This window comes from Colossoma macropomum, unplaced genomic scaffold (genome assembly GCF_904425465.1).
Source record: "Colossoma macropomum unplaced genomic scaffold, Colossoma_macropomum, whole genome shotgun sequence".
Lineage (NCBI taxonomy): Eukaryota > Metazoa > Chordata > Actinopteri > Characiformes > Serrasalmidae > Colossoma > Colossoma macropomum.
In genome coordinates, this window is record NW_023494805.1 from 10,196,642 (window position 1) to 10,211,487 (window position 14,846).

At 37.9% G+C, this 14,846-nt stretch overlaps 1 protein-coding gene across 1 annotated transcript in view; it reads left to right on the forward strand.

The window, feature by feature from the left end:
- The window catches only part of LOC118826106 (oxysterol-binding protein-related protein 1), a 63,537-nt gene that overhangs the window by 21,691 nt on the left and 27,000 nt on the right, over positions 1–14,846 (forward strand). Inside the window, 2 exon segments of the mRNA XM_036596994.1 lie at positions 12,037–12,205; positions 13,322–13,325. Coding sequence (XP_036452887.1) covers positions 12,037–12,205; positions 13,322–13,325 — 173 coding nt within the window.

Consider the following 14,846-nt stretch of genomic DNA (forward strand, 5'->3'; position numbering starts at 1 on the left):
AGGTGTTTGTATTCTCACTCTGCTCAACAATCTGATGGAAAATCTCCACGTAATCTGATCCAAAATGACTTGCATGTGTAGAGTACCACTTTATGTAGACGTTACCATGACAACGAGCATCACGTGAGTCCAGTCAGAGTGAGACGAGCAGCAGTGAGCAGCGCTTGTGTTTTTAATTGCTTTAAAATAATGTCAGACTCAAGAAAACGTACTTCACATGTCCTTATTAAAGAAGGCCGAGAGGAAGACGTCGGGTTCTGAGACATAAGCTGGACGCCCGTCCCACTGCCGTCTTTTAAAGATCAGTGCATAAACTTTGTCTCCTCTGCAGACCAGTTTCTGCTCCTGCTATGTTGAACGTTATAAACATTTGCTATGATGTGACACAAATGATCAGAACGTACTTAAACTTTCCGATTGGAAATGTAATCAGATACAGGCGTTTACATGGTTATTATTCTTCTTTTTAACCTTGTTCAATAGGATAAAAATTGTGTTCCAAATTTCCTCAACCGGACTAGACTATTCAGATTGAGGTGTTAGTCAGATTATTAACGGATTATCAGGCTGCATGTAAATATGGCTATTGATAGTGGGTTCTAGGAAAGGCGGTGAATAAAAGACCCTCAGAAGAGAGCAAGGCATGTATGAACGATACAGTTTTACGCCCATAGTGATTAGTAGACATATGCTCTATACTGCATATAAGACACCTCGTGTGTCATAATAGGATAATAGGAGATTCTTACTCCTCACTTAATCCCACTAGAGAAGGAGGGATTTCCCTTTTGAGTCTCAGTTCCTCTCAGTATTTGTTCCTTATGCGCTTAGAGAGTTTCTCCTTGTGAGTCTGGGTTCCTCTCAGTGCTTCTTCCTTATGCTTTTAGGAAGTTCCTCTGTTTGATTTTCGGTTCTTATCAGCAAATTTTTCATTGTGCTAAGAAAAAAATGAGATGAGATGTTTTAGTTTTGTGTTTTGGTTCTTCTCAGTGGATCTTCCTCATGCATTTAGAAAGCTTTTGCTTTAGAGTCTTGGTTACTCTTAGTGTTTCTTCCTCCAGCTTTTAAGGAGTTTCTACTTTTGAGTCTCAGTTCCTCTTAGTGCTTCTTCTTCAAGCTCTTAGAGAGCTTTTTCCTTTTAAGTCTTGGTTCCTCTCAATGCTTCTTCATCATGCTTTTAGGGAGTTTCTCATTTTCAGTCTTGGTCCTTCTCACTGCTTCTTTTTCATGCTCTTAGAGTTCCTCCTTTTGAGTCTTGGTTCCTCTCCACTGCCATTGTCTTCTTCAGCTTGCGCATTAGGATCTGGACCAGCATTTCTGGGAAGCTACTTTGGGACAATGCCTTTTGTTGAAAGTGCTATACAATTAAAATTGAGCAGAATAGGTTGGTTGAATAATTATAAAGCACAATGTGCAAACTGACTCACTGGCTAATGCGAGGTTTGTGCTCAGCACTGATTAATGGAAGATGCACGCTCCACAGTGGCTATTTGGGGATTCATAAGCAGTGCCTAATAGGAGTGACAGTTGGCTAGGAGCCATAGTGACTGTATGCTGGTGGAAAAGGAGAGGAGACGGCCACTGAGCTCTAATTTCCATAAGAGTCAAAGTCTACAATAGCTCATAGAAAATTCCTCCTACATACTGATTAATAGGAGATGCATGCTCCGTACTGGCTATTAGGAGCTTCATTCTCCATTCTGATTAATAGTAGATTGATGCTCCACATTGAATAATAGAAGATTCTTACTCTGCTCTGGGTAAAAGGAAGTTTACACCCCACCCTGATGAATAGGAGATGGCTGCTCCGTTCCAGCTAGTAGGAGATTTATACAGATTTATACTCCACACTGCCTAATAGGAGATACTATTAGAGGATTTACGCTGTGCACTGGTTAAGTAGGAGTTACTGTAGCGAAGGCTGTGTGCTGGTGGGTAAGGAAACCCTCAGCCACTGAGACATTTCCACTTTATCAGTGTTTTCTCAATCTGAATCCAGGTGTGAAATCACCATGGTAACGATGCTGTATGTAGGCCGAGCTGGTGGAGGGTGCACCGGGCAGTACAGCGTGTTCGTGCTTATGAACATGAATGTATTAGGCCTCCATATGGCCCATGCTTAATGCTGTCCTTGATAATATTCCTCTAAAGTAGCTGACCACAAGGAAATACGCACTGGTACTGTGTTTTTGAGTGTATGACTGATGCCGAAACCACCTTAAAATTAAAGGTGGGTTATTTTTGTGATAAACTAGTGTTGGCATGAGTATAAATCATAAGTATTAGTATAAATGAGAGAAAAGTATGCCGTGGGTATCGTCTGTACTTCAAAAACACTAAACAAATGCATATTTGTCTGTTTCATGTGACATCACTGACCGCATACCATTTTGCTGACCAGGAAAATCAGTCAGAAGACAACAAAAAGTTCTAATGTATTCTTGCGGAAGCTAAATGATACGTTTTGTTACCTCAATATTTCAGAAGTGAATGTTTACTATGAATGTTGTTTATTGGTAATCCTAAATTTACATTTTTGGTCACGTTTATGCAAATTATAAGTCTGTTACATGTAAATTTGCGTTTTATTTGAGATATTCTATGCATATTGAGTTGCAATACTTGTACGGTTGTAATGTAAAAATACAGGAGATTTCTGTATTTTTATTACAGCTTATTACTGTAAGTGTACAGCAGAATGCACACATAGCACAGTAATCTTGTGGTCCAGAGGAATGTGAAGTCGTAGTAAACAGTTTTTTACCGTTATTTCTTGCTCATATGGATCAGTAAATTACTGTGAAAGTAATGGAACCAGTAGCCAGTAATTTACTGTAATTTTACAGTGAAATGTTTTATGGTGTTTTTCTGAAGCTTCACATTCAAAATGCTGGTTCACTAAGCAGTAAAACGGAGGATTAAGATAGTGAGGATTAACATAATGATTTTGATTGGCCACCATAATAACAACACTAACATAAAACAAATAGCTTAAAAATGATTAATCCCTTTTTTGATTGGGCAGGTCTGTGATCGGTTAATAGCACGACTGTGGGTTCCAGAACAGTTAAGGATGATTTGACTGTTTGACATGATATGCAGTCCTCCATCTGAAGACTATACGCTGACCTCTGTCACATCACCACTGAGAGGGGCCACTGACACCACACTTACAATTAACAATCAAAGTGTTCATGAAAACAAACGTTTCTTCTTCTGTGACTGATTAGCATCCTTCTCAGAGCGTTCTTTGTTTTTTTCATTTGGAAATTGTTCAGCTAATCATGCGAGGAAATGATCAAACTCCTTTCAGCTGGAACAAATCATCTCATCTTTTTGGGATATTGTTTTTTTTCCAGAACACTGGAAGATCTAACTAACCATTGCTGTCACTAAATGATAAAGTTTTGAGTCATTTGAATAACAGTTGCACCGTGGAAACCCAACACCACGTCCCTGGCTGAGTTTTAGCATTTCTAAAACCTCATGTTTATTTACATGGTAATAGTTTGTGAGTTAATTTGATTCAAAAATTGAGCTCATTTTAATCATTAATGATTTGATGCGTTACGTCTTTAGGGCATCGTTCGTTGGCATTCTCCAGTCATTTGAAAAGGACTTGCAAAGACCTCTGTCTGTAAAGCAAGGTAGATACTGTCCAACCGCAAAATGAATCTGCTGCTAAGACAATATTAATCATCATATGCGTTATGATCAAAAATCCTTACATCGAAATAGACCTTTTTTACCTTGCACAGCACAATTCATCATATAATGTCATTTGAAAGACAACATTTTTCTTTTTCCATAATCGTCCAACAAAGTGTAATGACTTTTGTCCACCTCTAAAACATCTTCTGGTTATTGATTACATCAATGTGTATCAGTGGGCAGTGAAAAATAATGCTAACTAATAATTGTATATTTCATGCCTGATGGTGGATATTGACATAAAGAAGATTTGGTGCACATCAGACTTTAACATTTTAATGTTTGTTCAGTGCTTTAATGTTTGCCTCAATCTCGTACCTCAGATTTTCCTAAATCTGACCAGGAAAAACCCCTACCCAACTGGGAATTCCAACTTGGGATGTGAGAGCATGTAATGTCACATCAACGTCTACTTTTAAATTAGACTATAGTAATATTTGCTTTAGGCCAATTAACCTACACAGCGAAACCTGCCGCATAACGGTGATATTACTAGTGTTGTAGTCACGACCATTAGAGCCGAGTCCGAGTCAAGACCAAGACCTGGAGACATTGAGTTTGAGAGAAGACCGAGACCAGGAGAAAATGTATATTGATGAATATTAGACTATTAGAGCTAGGCCTAGGCTAGGCTAGGGACACTACACCACCAGATATAACCATGTGATTAACATGTTATGCCAAATGTCATATGCTGTCATGAGTTGTCAAGACAGATTATGTCCGGTAATATAATAACCGATAAATGTCATAATAGATGTATTTGATCCAAGGTAACTAACGCAATATAGCTAGCTATTGCACTTTGTTTAAAAAAGATCAGCTGGGTTTTAATTAATTCAATTTTAAGGTACATTACACTCACTTACAGTAGCAGCTACTTCATTCTAATTAGGTAACTCAGTATAGTATCGGAATCGGTATCAGCGAGTACTAAAAAACATGTACTCGGTACCGGTATTGCTAACATGCTAACATGACACTGCTATGTTACTGGACGTAATCTGTCATGACAGCCCATGACAATGCATGATGCTTGCTACGACATGTTTATGGCATTGTTATGTCCGGTGTTGCAGTACTTGAGTCCGGTCTTGAGACTGCAAATTAACAGTCTCAGTCTAGTACTAGATGCTAGTAATGGTAACATGACACTGTTTTATCACTGGATTAGAATGGATTGTCATGACAACACAGCAGCACATTACATCTGCCACGACAGGTTTATAGCATGGTTATGTCAATGTTGTGTAGCAGGTTTCAAGTAAATTATTACCATTGAATCTATAACACAGATCATAACATTTGCTGTTTTCAGAAGCCAAATACATCATGAACATTAAAGTTAACACTCATATCCCAAACATTAGCTGTCTAGCTTGTTGCTAACAGTTCTAACTTTCATGGAGGCAGCCATGTTTTTTCCCCACTTTGTAGCTCAAACACGCTGAGCTCTGACTTCCCACTCAAGTCAAGTCAAATGCAGCATTAGTTGGGTCCGATGCTCAGTCTGATCAGTCTCACCCTTTCACAGATTTGGGTGTATTATCTAGATGTTGTTATCCTTCGGTTCCAAGTTTGCATGTTTTTAAAATGAGTTAGAAACTGAGAAACCTTACATCATCACTGTGCACTTCACAGTACACACCCACATTTTTCTGGGCCAGTTCAGCTACACTACTGTTTCTCACTTATACTGCTTGCGGTTATAATTTTTCCCCACTGCCACAAAAACAAAGTTTAAACAGCTTGCAGGGTGCTGTGGAGTGAGGAGACTGGTCTTGTAGGCTTTCAGCGGAGTAGAGAGTACAGTGGAGGCTTAAAATAGCAGTGGAGTGCACTGAGGCGCGAGGTAGTGCTGCTGCTGAGAGATGTGGGGGCTCTGTGAGTTTCTTACACACTGCAGTTTCCTCCGGCCCTCGAGAGCCTCCTGACTCACATTGTTAACATGTGGGTTTCATCGGGGCCAGAAAGACAGAGAGAAAGAGAGAGAGAGAGAGAGAGACAGCCATTCAGTCTGGTTTTGTAGACACAGCAAGGGAAAGATGTGGCTTTGAGACGACCGCACGGCAGTGGCGAACCTTAGAACTAATGAATGAATAATGAATGAATATTAGAGCTAGGCCTTTAATTCAGGTGGTAAATGTCAAAACATAGTAAAAATGGGAAAATCCCACCTTTATTTGATAATATTAATTTCTGTTAGCACACCCATGGCATTTCTAATAGTATGTTAGCTGCAGCCTTTTTTTGGTCATTCTAGATTGAACACAGATATTTGAAGCTTGGAAAATGCATTTCATTTGTTTTATTTGAGGCTTGTAACAGAAAGTATTTACATATATTTTACCTTTTTAGCAGTTTTACAATGATTCTTTCCACAAACTGTCCTGGTATAGAGCTGCTGCTGTTTTCTATTTCTAACAACTGAATAAACCTGGTTAAACTACGGCATGTATTCACTGTCAGTGGCATATTTAAGGCATCAAGAGATCCTAAAGTGACCAATTTAAAAAAAAAATTGGCCTCTCCCATTCAAAATCTAGTGTTTGAGCTTTTTTCAATGCTTTTTCTTCAGATCGATGGAGAATGTGCTGTAGATGGTTCTATATAGAACCTTTGTGAAAAGCGTTCTATATAGCACCAAAAAGCATTCTTCTACTGTATACAATCTTCAAAAAAAGATGGTTCTTCTAAGGTTCTTAGTAAGTGGTTCGATATTGAACCATGAACACTCAAAGAACCCTTTTTATGATTAAAAGGTTCTTTGCATCATGAAATCGTTCTTCAGATTGATGGAGAATGTGCTGTAGTTGGTTCTACATAGAACCGTTTCGAAAAGGCTTCTATATAGCACCCAAAAGAGTGCTTCTATTGGTACGATGTCAAACTTGTAACAATAGAAGAACCATTTGGGTGCTATATAGAACCCTTTTTCGAAAAAGTTCCGTATAGAACCATCTGTAGCACATTCATGCACTTTCTCCTCAATCTAAAGAACGCTTTCATGATGCAAAGAATCCTTTAATCATACAAAGGGTTATTTGAGTGTTCATGGTTCTATATTGAACTATTTTCTGTACTAAAGAACCCTTGAAGAAGATTTTTAAGTGTGTACAAGCTTGATATCGAAACAACAGAAGAACACTTTATGGATGCTATATGGAACCCTTTTTTTAAACGGTTCTCTATGGAACAGCACATTCTCCATCAATCTGAAGACCCCTTTTACCATGCAAAGAACCCTTCAGTCATGCAAAGTGTTCTTTAAGTGTTCATGGTTCTATATAGAACCATTTTCTTCACTAAAGAACCCTTGAAGAACGATAATTTTTAAGGGTTTACAAGCTTGATATCGCAACAAAAGAACAACACTTTTTGGTGCTTTAAAGAACCCTTTTCAAAAAGGTTCTATATAGAACCATCTACAGCACATTCTCCATCAATCTGAAGAACGCTTTCATGATGCAAAGAACCCTTTAATCATACAAAGAGTTCTTTGAGTGTTCATGGTTCTGTATCGAACCATTTTCTTCACTGAAGAACCCTTGAGGAGCCATCTTTACAGATACTGAGTGTAAGCAATGAAGCTACATAAAGATGCAGAGCCGTTATTCTTTACACAGAAAGGAGAAGGGTGTGAAATGTGTTTGGGATGCGTTCACACGGAGGAAATGGATCATTCTATCCTCCGCTTCTCTGTCAGGTTTATAGATCTGATGGTTTTCTCCTCGCTATCTTCCTCTCACAGGCAGATTTAGAGCCCTGCGTTCCAGCTGTTGTTACCTTCAAGGTGACTCTGCTTGAAAAAGCTCCAGCACAATGCATTAGCACTCCCCCTGTTTTATAGGCGTGAAAACTCCTCCCATTAGCTACTTAAAGCCGCGAGCATGCAGCAGTAGAAGAGGCGGCGCAGTCGTTGGTGCTCCAACAACGACAGCCTCCAAACAACAGCAGCAGTAGTTTGAGGAGTGTAGATTAATGAGCTTTAATATAGCTGTAATATTGTCATTACAGCTGAATCAAATATCTTGCCAGCTTGCCTATATCAGTGTTTTTGTAGTATAAAAATGATTTGCAGTATAGCAAGTTTGTAGTGTAGCAGTTTTTCCCTACTTTCAGATCACGGCTTTTCTCTCTGTACATTCCTAATAGGCCCATATCTAACATCTTTTTGTGTTTCAGTTTTTCTCCTGAGGTCCACTCAGAACATTTGTGTGCTTTTCTGCACCAAAAGCAGTCATAATCATTTTTACATGTCCATTTTCCAATCCTTCTTTATCTCTTAGAATCAAACAGGCTGTTTTAGTCACTGTGCCTTTAAGACTGATATATGTAAATGAGTTCTGTTCTGATTGGCTGCTGTGTATTGAGCCTCATTCAAGAAGCAGTCCAGGCTGAAACACTCCTGTAAACTTAAGCACTAAACTACTGTAGGCTAAAATAGGTGGAAATATGTAAATATGTTGGTTTTTGTGACATCAGAGAAACTAAATTTTACATTGAGCTGTTTTTGGAGCTCAGTTTCCATACATGGACTTAATAGACTGGGGGGGTGATACATTTTGAAACTTTAACCCTGTTTAAATGCATCAAACTCTGTTTTAAAAAGAAAGTGAAGAAAATGGTAAAGTGCCAAAAAGAGCTCTTGGCACGATTTCATCAACTTTGAGCTCCCTGAAAATTTTTTCCTTTAAGTGGTTTCATTTAAAATCTTATCCATTCAAAGGTTCTTTGAGTGGTTCTTCTATGGCATCACTCCAAAGAACTGTCTTTGGCACCCTTTTCACTGTTTTTGAGAATGTAGCCATTTCATTAATGCATAAGCAGGTATTTGCTTTGTTTCGAGTAAATATACCCAACAAGAAGTATAAATTATGTTACTTCTTCATTTATGTAATTGTATTATACCTAAGTAGACATTCAGCCGTTCAGAGCTTTAGTCAATATCTGTTTAAATAATACATTGAGTGTTTAAATGTGCTTTAAATGATGTAAGGATGGAGGTTTCAGACAAAGCAGTTGTATTTCTATCCTTATATTGGCTATTTAGTGGACAGATTGAGGACTAAATAGTAGTCAGTGACAGTATATAGAAACAAGAATGTACACTGAAAAAAGAGATGCACTGTATTTACCTGATTCGAATGTGTTTATCATTTGTATGTGAATTAAATATACTTGATAAACAGAACTTTGCTTTTCAGTTTACTTATAGTGATTTGTAAAGGTTTGAATACCTCCAGCCAAAATACGTGTTGATTTTCTGAGTGAAAAGGAGTTAACACATCCTCTACAGAGAACACACTTAAATATATCTCCTTAATCTGCAAGTTTTAACTTCTATTAATTTGTGAGTTCAGCATATTGGGGGGAAAAAATTAAAAAAATGATATGTGCCATAACTTTTGCACAGGCTACATTTTGTGTGTATATGTCAAATTCAGCAAAATAAAATGTGTTTTAAAATGTGCAGAACTGTGTTGTCTGTAGAGCATGTGTTAACTTTTTTCACCTTGAAAATCAACAAAACACAATTTCAAAAGAGGTGCCTAAATTTTACATATGACTGTAATTTTGGCAGTAAAAAAGTGTTCTTTAATCAGCCAAGCTTATTTCTCTCTTAGCTAGGAGTTTCATTGAAATATCTGACAGTGAGATGTAGTCCAAGACACAAAGAGAAATTCCACAGGTTTTTCAAAACAGTGGTGATGCGATCTGGGGGTCGTTGTATAGCTGTTTTATTTACTTTCCAAAATGACCAGTGAACCTACATGTGTCTTCTAAGTTTATTATTGTGTTGATAATGGTAAAAATGGGGGTAAATAAAAAAAAATAAAAACTTTGCGCTCTATTTTGCGCCCGACATGTACCCATCCGCCATGAATTAATTTATATAAATTATATGTTTTATATGTTCAAAAATCCTATCTCAAAACTATCTTAAAACAGCATTATAACAGAGATTGTAGATCATCTGTTGCTGCACAGTCTGTGTTAGTCATCCTCATCAGTGGTCACAGGACGCTGTTGGCTGGATATTTTTGTTTGGTGGACTATTCTCAGTCCAGCAGTGACACTGAGGTGTTTAAAAACTCCAGCAGCACTGCTGTGTCTGATCCACTCAGACCAGCACAACACACACTAACACACCACCACCACGTCAGTGTTACTGATAGTAAGTGGACCTGATAAAATGGACAGTGAGAGTAGATACAAGGTAGGTCTTCCTAATAAAGTGCTCAATGAGTTTATGACACCTGGTTGAACAGTTGAAAGTTTGTTTAGCTTGTTTAATAACATCTCCGGCTTCTCTTACATTAGATGACCTTTTCAGTTGCATCATCGTCTCTCTCGGCTCCTGCGTCCCTTGTTTGTTCAGTTATGTCGAGCGCACGCAACAGTTGCAAAAAGCATCTTGTGAATGGTGATTCAGTGTGTTGTCAGCATCTCGGCTCAGGTTGCTGAGAGGCGTAACGTAATCGCGTGCTGCGGTGCGCTCCAAGACTGGGTGTTCAGTTCCCTGCGCTGGAAACAGGAGCGGCTCGGGGATACGAACAAAAGCCCAAGGCTGTGGTTGCTGTTCACCGTGAGCTACCTGCTGTGAAGACAGTTAGATACTGACTCCAGATGACCATGAACGGGACCACCTGAAGGAATGATTCAGGTTTTAAATGTCCAAGTGGTGTCTGTAGACAGCTGCAACATTGAGCTTCATGCACACCTGGTATGATGTTTAGATTCAACAGGGCTGGCAGAGATCAAGCCTGAGGGTGTCTAATTGATCCCAGTTATCAACTAAATTTGGTTAACGGGTCAGTTGAGTTGCTAGGGGGCAATTACTTTTTCACACAGTGTCATTGGTGCTGGAAAACATTTTTTTTTTTTTTTCATGAATGAAATGATCATTTATAAACAATATTTTGAGTTTATTCTGATTCTCTTTGTCTTATATTAAAAATTGGTGTGAAGATCTGAAACAATTGTGACAAATGTAAAAACAGAAGAAATCAGGAGGGTGCAAACTTTTTCACAGAGCTGTGTTGCCCTTTTAGAGACCTTCCTCTTTAAATATATAAAGCTTTGACGGCCTCAAGTGAGGGAGTTTTGCATTTTAACACAGAATGTGAGTTCATGCAGTGATATGAATGTAAATTAGGGGTTTATACAGTCGTGTGGAGTAAGTCGGCTGTTGTGGTCGAGTCTCATTGGCATGCTAGGGGAACGCGAACCATGGCAAATGTCAAGGCTCCATTCATCATTATTTGCCTCTAAATCTTTAATCAAATCCCTTTTGCAATGAAGTATCCTCCACCATTGATTAGACTGAATCAAATATGGCTGTAGTGATGTCAGTCATGATGTTATTTCTTGCTAAGGTTCACACTGTACTGTGCAAACTTCAGAGACCACTGTTTCATTTTTTTTTATTTCCAGTCAAAAAGGCTATTATATCATTGAATTATTCATTTTATTCACGGCTGTTCAAAAAAAAAAACAAGTATCTCCATAATACTAACTTTATAGTAGAAGAATACGTTTAACTTCTAATATAAGTCAACATAAAGAGGTTATATTCCAAGCGATTTTGGAGCATTTTTATTGGTCATTCATTCATGAAATTTTTACACAATGTAAAAAGCAGCTGCTGTGCTTTAATGATGCAGAAAAGTAAACATCAGCAAATTTCACAGAAGCTTCAACAACTAAATGTAATATCATTTTTTTAGTATTCGCTGCCCACTCCACTCATTTCAAAACACTTGCTTTCAAAGAAATCTGAAGAGATATTTTTACACACCTCCAAAGTTCAGTCTTAGAAGTTGGTTGAATTTTCTGCTTCTCACCCAATCAGTAACTTAATTGCTTTACGTCTCAGATGTCCAATGTTTTTCTATAACAGCTTCTTGTCAGCTACACATCCTTTCAGAGTGCAGTGGAAGGATGGACAGAAACACCTGTGGATGTTTTCAGATCTGAAGCAGCTTAATTTTCTCCTCTCTCTCAAAGAGAAAAGCTTTAAGTGCTGTTTATCTGATGGGGACAGTTTTGGTGTCTACCAGGTCTTCCAGGTGGTTGTTAGGAGTCCCATTTTCTCTGTAGCTTTTAATAATTTTTTTTTTTTGCACATGTATTATCTCATTCTTAGTGTTGGAGGCTTTTCTGTTAAATAAATGTTTTCTGCTTGTTTTTCTGGAGCTGAAAAATGAATAACTTACAAAAAAATGTCAGTTTTGACTGGAAATTAAATGAAAGTCTTTGACTTTTGCACAGTACTTTATTTATGTTTACTTTTCCTTTGTTGATTAGTTCTTTGTCCTCCAGGTGTGGAGTGTGAAATTGGAACAGGAAGTAGAGAAGAATAAGATTCTCTCTGAGGCTCTGCAGACGTTAGCGACCGAGCGTCAGCGGCTCAAGCAGGCGCTCTCTAAAGGCAGGACGTCTCCGACCCCCAGCACGCTCACTGAGGATGAGTTCTACGATGCTCTCACTGGTGAGTGACCTCCAGCACTGAGGACTCCACTTCCTGTCCTGTGATCTGAGGACTGACTCTCAATCGCTGTGTTCTAGCATTGCTTTCTGTCTGTTTTACCCCTTAAAGGGCCAACGTCATGGAAAACCAGATTCCACTGTTTTGATTTAGTATGTAAACACTGTTAACCTGTTAAAATGTACCATTAACTCTCCAGTCCATATGTGGCAGCACAGCCTGTTTTTGTGTTTTCACAAATACCAACACATTTACATATATGTGCCTATTCAGCCTACAGCAGTTTAGCCCCACACATTTACATTGAAGTTATAGTGTTTTAGCCCTGACTGCTTTTTATCAAGGTACAGTACAGAGCAGCCAATCGGAACAGAGCTCATTTACATACATTATTCTTAGGCATTAAGTATAGAGCCCATGTGTCAAAAACTGGGCCTACGGGCCAAGTCAGACCCGTGACACAGTCCTATTCGGCCCACGAAATTATTTGAATTTTCTAAAAAATTCTAAAAAGTTTTAATCTTATAAGCCCATTTTACTCCGAGATGGACTACAGTCCCCAGCATGCACTTAGTGTGTGTTTTGACCCCCTTCCCCCAACAACAATCTATGGGCCAACGGTTACACAAAGGGGAAAAATGCCTGGTTTCCAGTTCAAGCAAATAGGCAGTTTAAAAAAACTACCTAAAACAATTTATTTTTATTTAGAATTATTTTTAATTTTTAAGTTTTCAGTGCCTATTTTGCTGTTGCAGTTTTGGCACAATTTTTGGCATATTTTCAGTTTGAGGCAAACTGTTAAGTAAAAATGAAATAAAAACACAGCTGGCCCACAGATGTGCTGAGACTTTAATATGGCCCTTTTAGCTGTTGAGTGTGGCACACCTGGTCTAGTGGATAAAGGGAATCTGCATTTTCATCAGTTAGGTTGAGACAAATGCTTATAGAAAATGAGAAAGTAAACACATCGACTGAATCATGTCATTTAACTTGATTTAGAGGGCAGCGCAGAGTAATGTTTGTTAGCTAGGTAGCTAATGCTAATGTAAGCATGTGTACTTGCAGAAGAGAAGCTTGTGATTCTCTGTAACTGTAGACATTTGTGTGTGTGCACAACAGTGCAGTACAGCATTTCATGCCAGTATACTGCAATATTAGCTAAAGAATAAAGATGGAAAGGAAGCAGTCAGCCAGTTCAGCCACTTTCAACTTGATTAATGATTACTATTAAATCATTAATCACAATTGTTTGTATGGCAATTAACTGTCAGCTAAAATGTCATAATGTCATGGTTGTGACAGGCCTGCTGTAAATTCAGTAACTACTCTGAAGTGAATGTGTAAGTTATGTCGTAATGAGAGCGAAGAACTGAAGTAAGAACCCATATATGAACCTTTACAGTACAGGTTTGACTACTTGGAGAATTTTGAGAATTACTTTAACTGTAATCTCAGACTGTTTGCATATATTTATGTGTAACACAAATGGGTGGTTTCTTCAATAAATTCATCCAAAATCTGTCTAATGTTTATAAAATGTTTTTTACCTTAAACAAGCCTTTAGATACAGATATTCTGAGTAATACAGTGCAGTATTACTGCTTTTAAACATGAATGTGTTCTGTTCTACAACATTCAGTCTAGTTTAAACCAGATATAAATAACATAAATCATTTTAGGCATTTTCACAGTTCTGTCTATTGAAGAAAATGGTAACAATCACTGTTTCAATGGTTATAACAATGTAGTGGATTTCATACTCAGTGGAGCCATTAGAACCTACACCATGATTTCTGTTTGTACACTCAAACAGTGTGGTTCTTTAAGGGTTCTTTAGTAAAGAAAATGGTTCTATAAAGAACCATGAGCACTCAAGAAACCCTTTGCATGATTTAAAGGTTTCATTGCCTTATGAAAGGGTTCTTTTTCCAAAAGGTTCTATGTAGACCCATCTATGGCACATTCTGAAGAACACTTTCATGATGCAAAGAACCCTTTAGTCATGCAATGGGTTCTTTGAGTGTTCATGGTTCTTTATAGAACCATTTTTTTACTTAAAAACGCTTGATCTTTTTTAAGAGTGTATTTAATAAAATTCAAGGGTTCTGTAGAAAAGGGAATGATTCTCTTTAGAACCCCGTGTTCTATATAGAATCATTTGCATGCCTAAATGGTTCTTTGCGTGGTGAAATGGTTCTTCTGATTGATGAACAATGTGTTGTATATGATTCTGTATAGAACCTTGACATTGTGGCAATAAAAGAACCATTTTGGAACTATATAGAACCATTTTTGAAAAGGTTCTATGTGAAACCATATACAGTACATTCTTCATTAATCTGAAGAACAGTTTCACCATGAAAAGAACCATTTAAGTATGCAAATGATTCTATGTAGAACCATTCCCTTTACTATAGAACCCTCAAAGAACCTTCTATTTTAAGAGTGTAGTCATTCATTCTGCCCTCCACTGGAACAGCCTACAACCTCCAGCTTCATCCTAACAGTGTAAAAGTCTAAAAATGGACAAAATCTTTAACTTCTGTTCAATAAAAGATGTTGGCCAACGTGTTGGACGTCTGCAACCTTGTTTGTGTTATTTTTGTTGTTGTTTATTTCAAGTAACTTTATCCAGTAGAGTAAT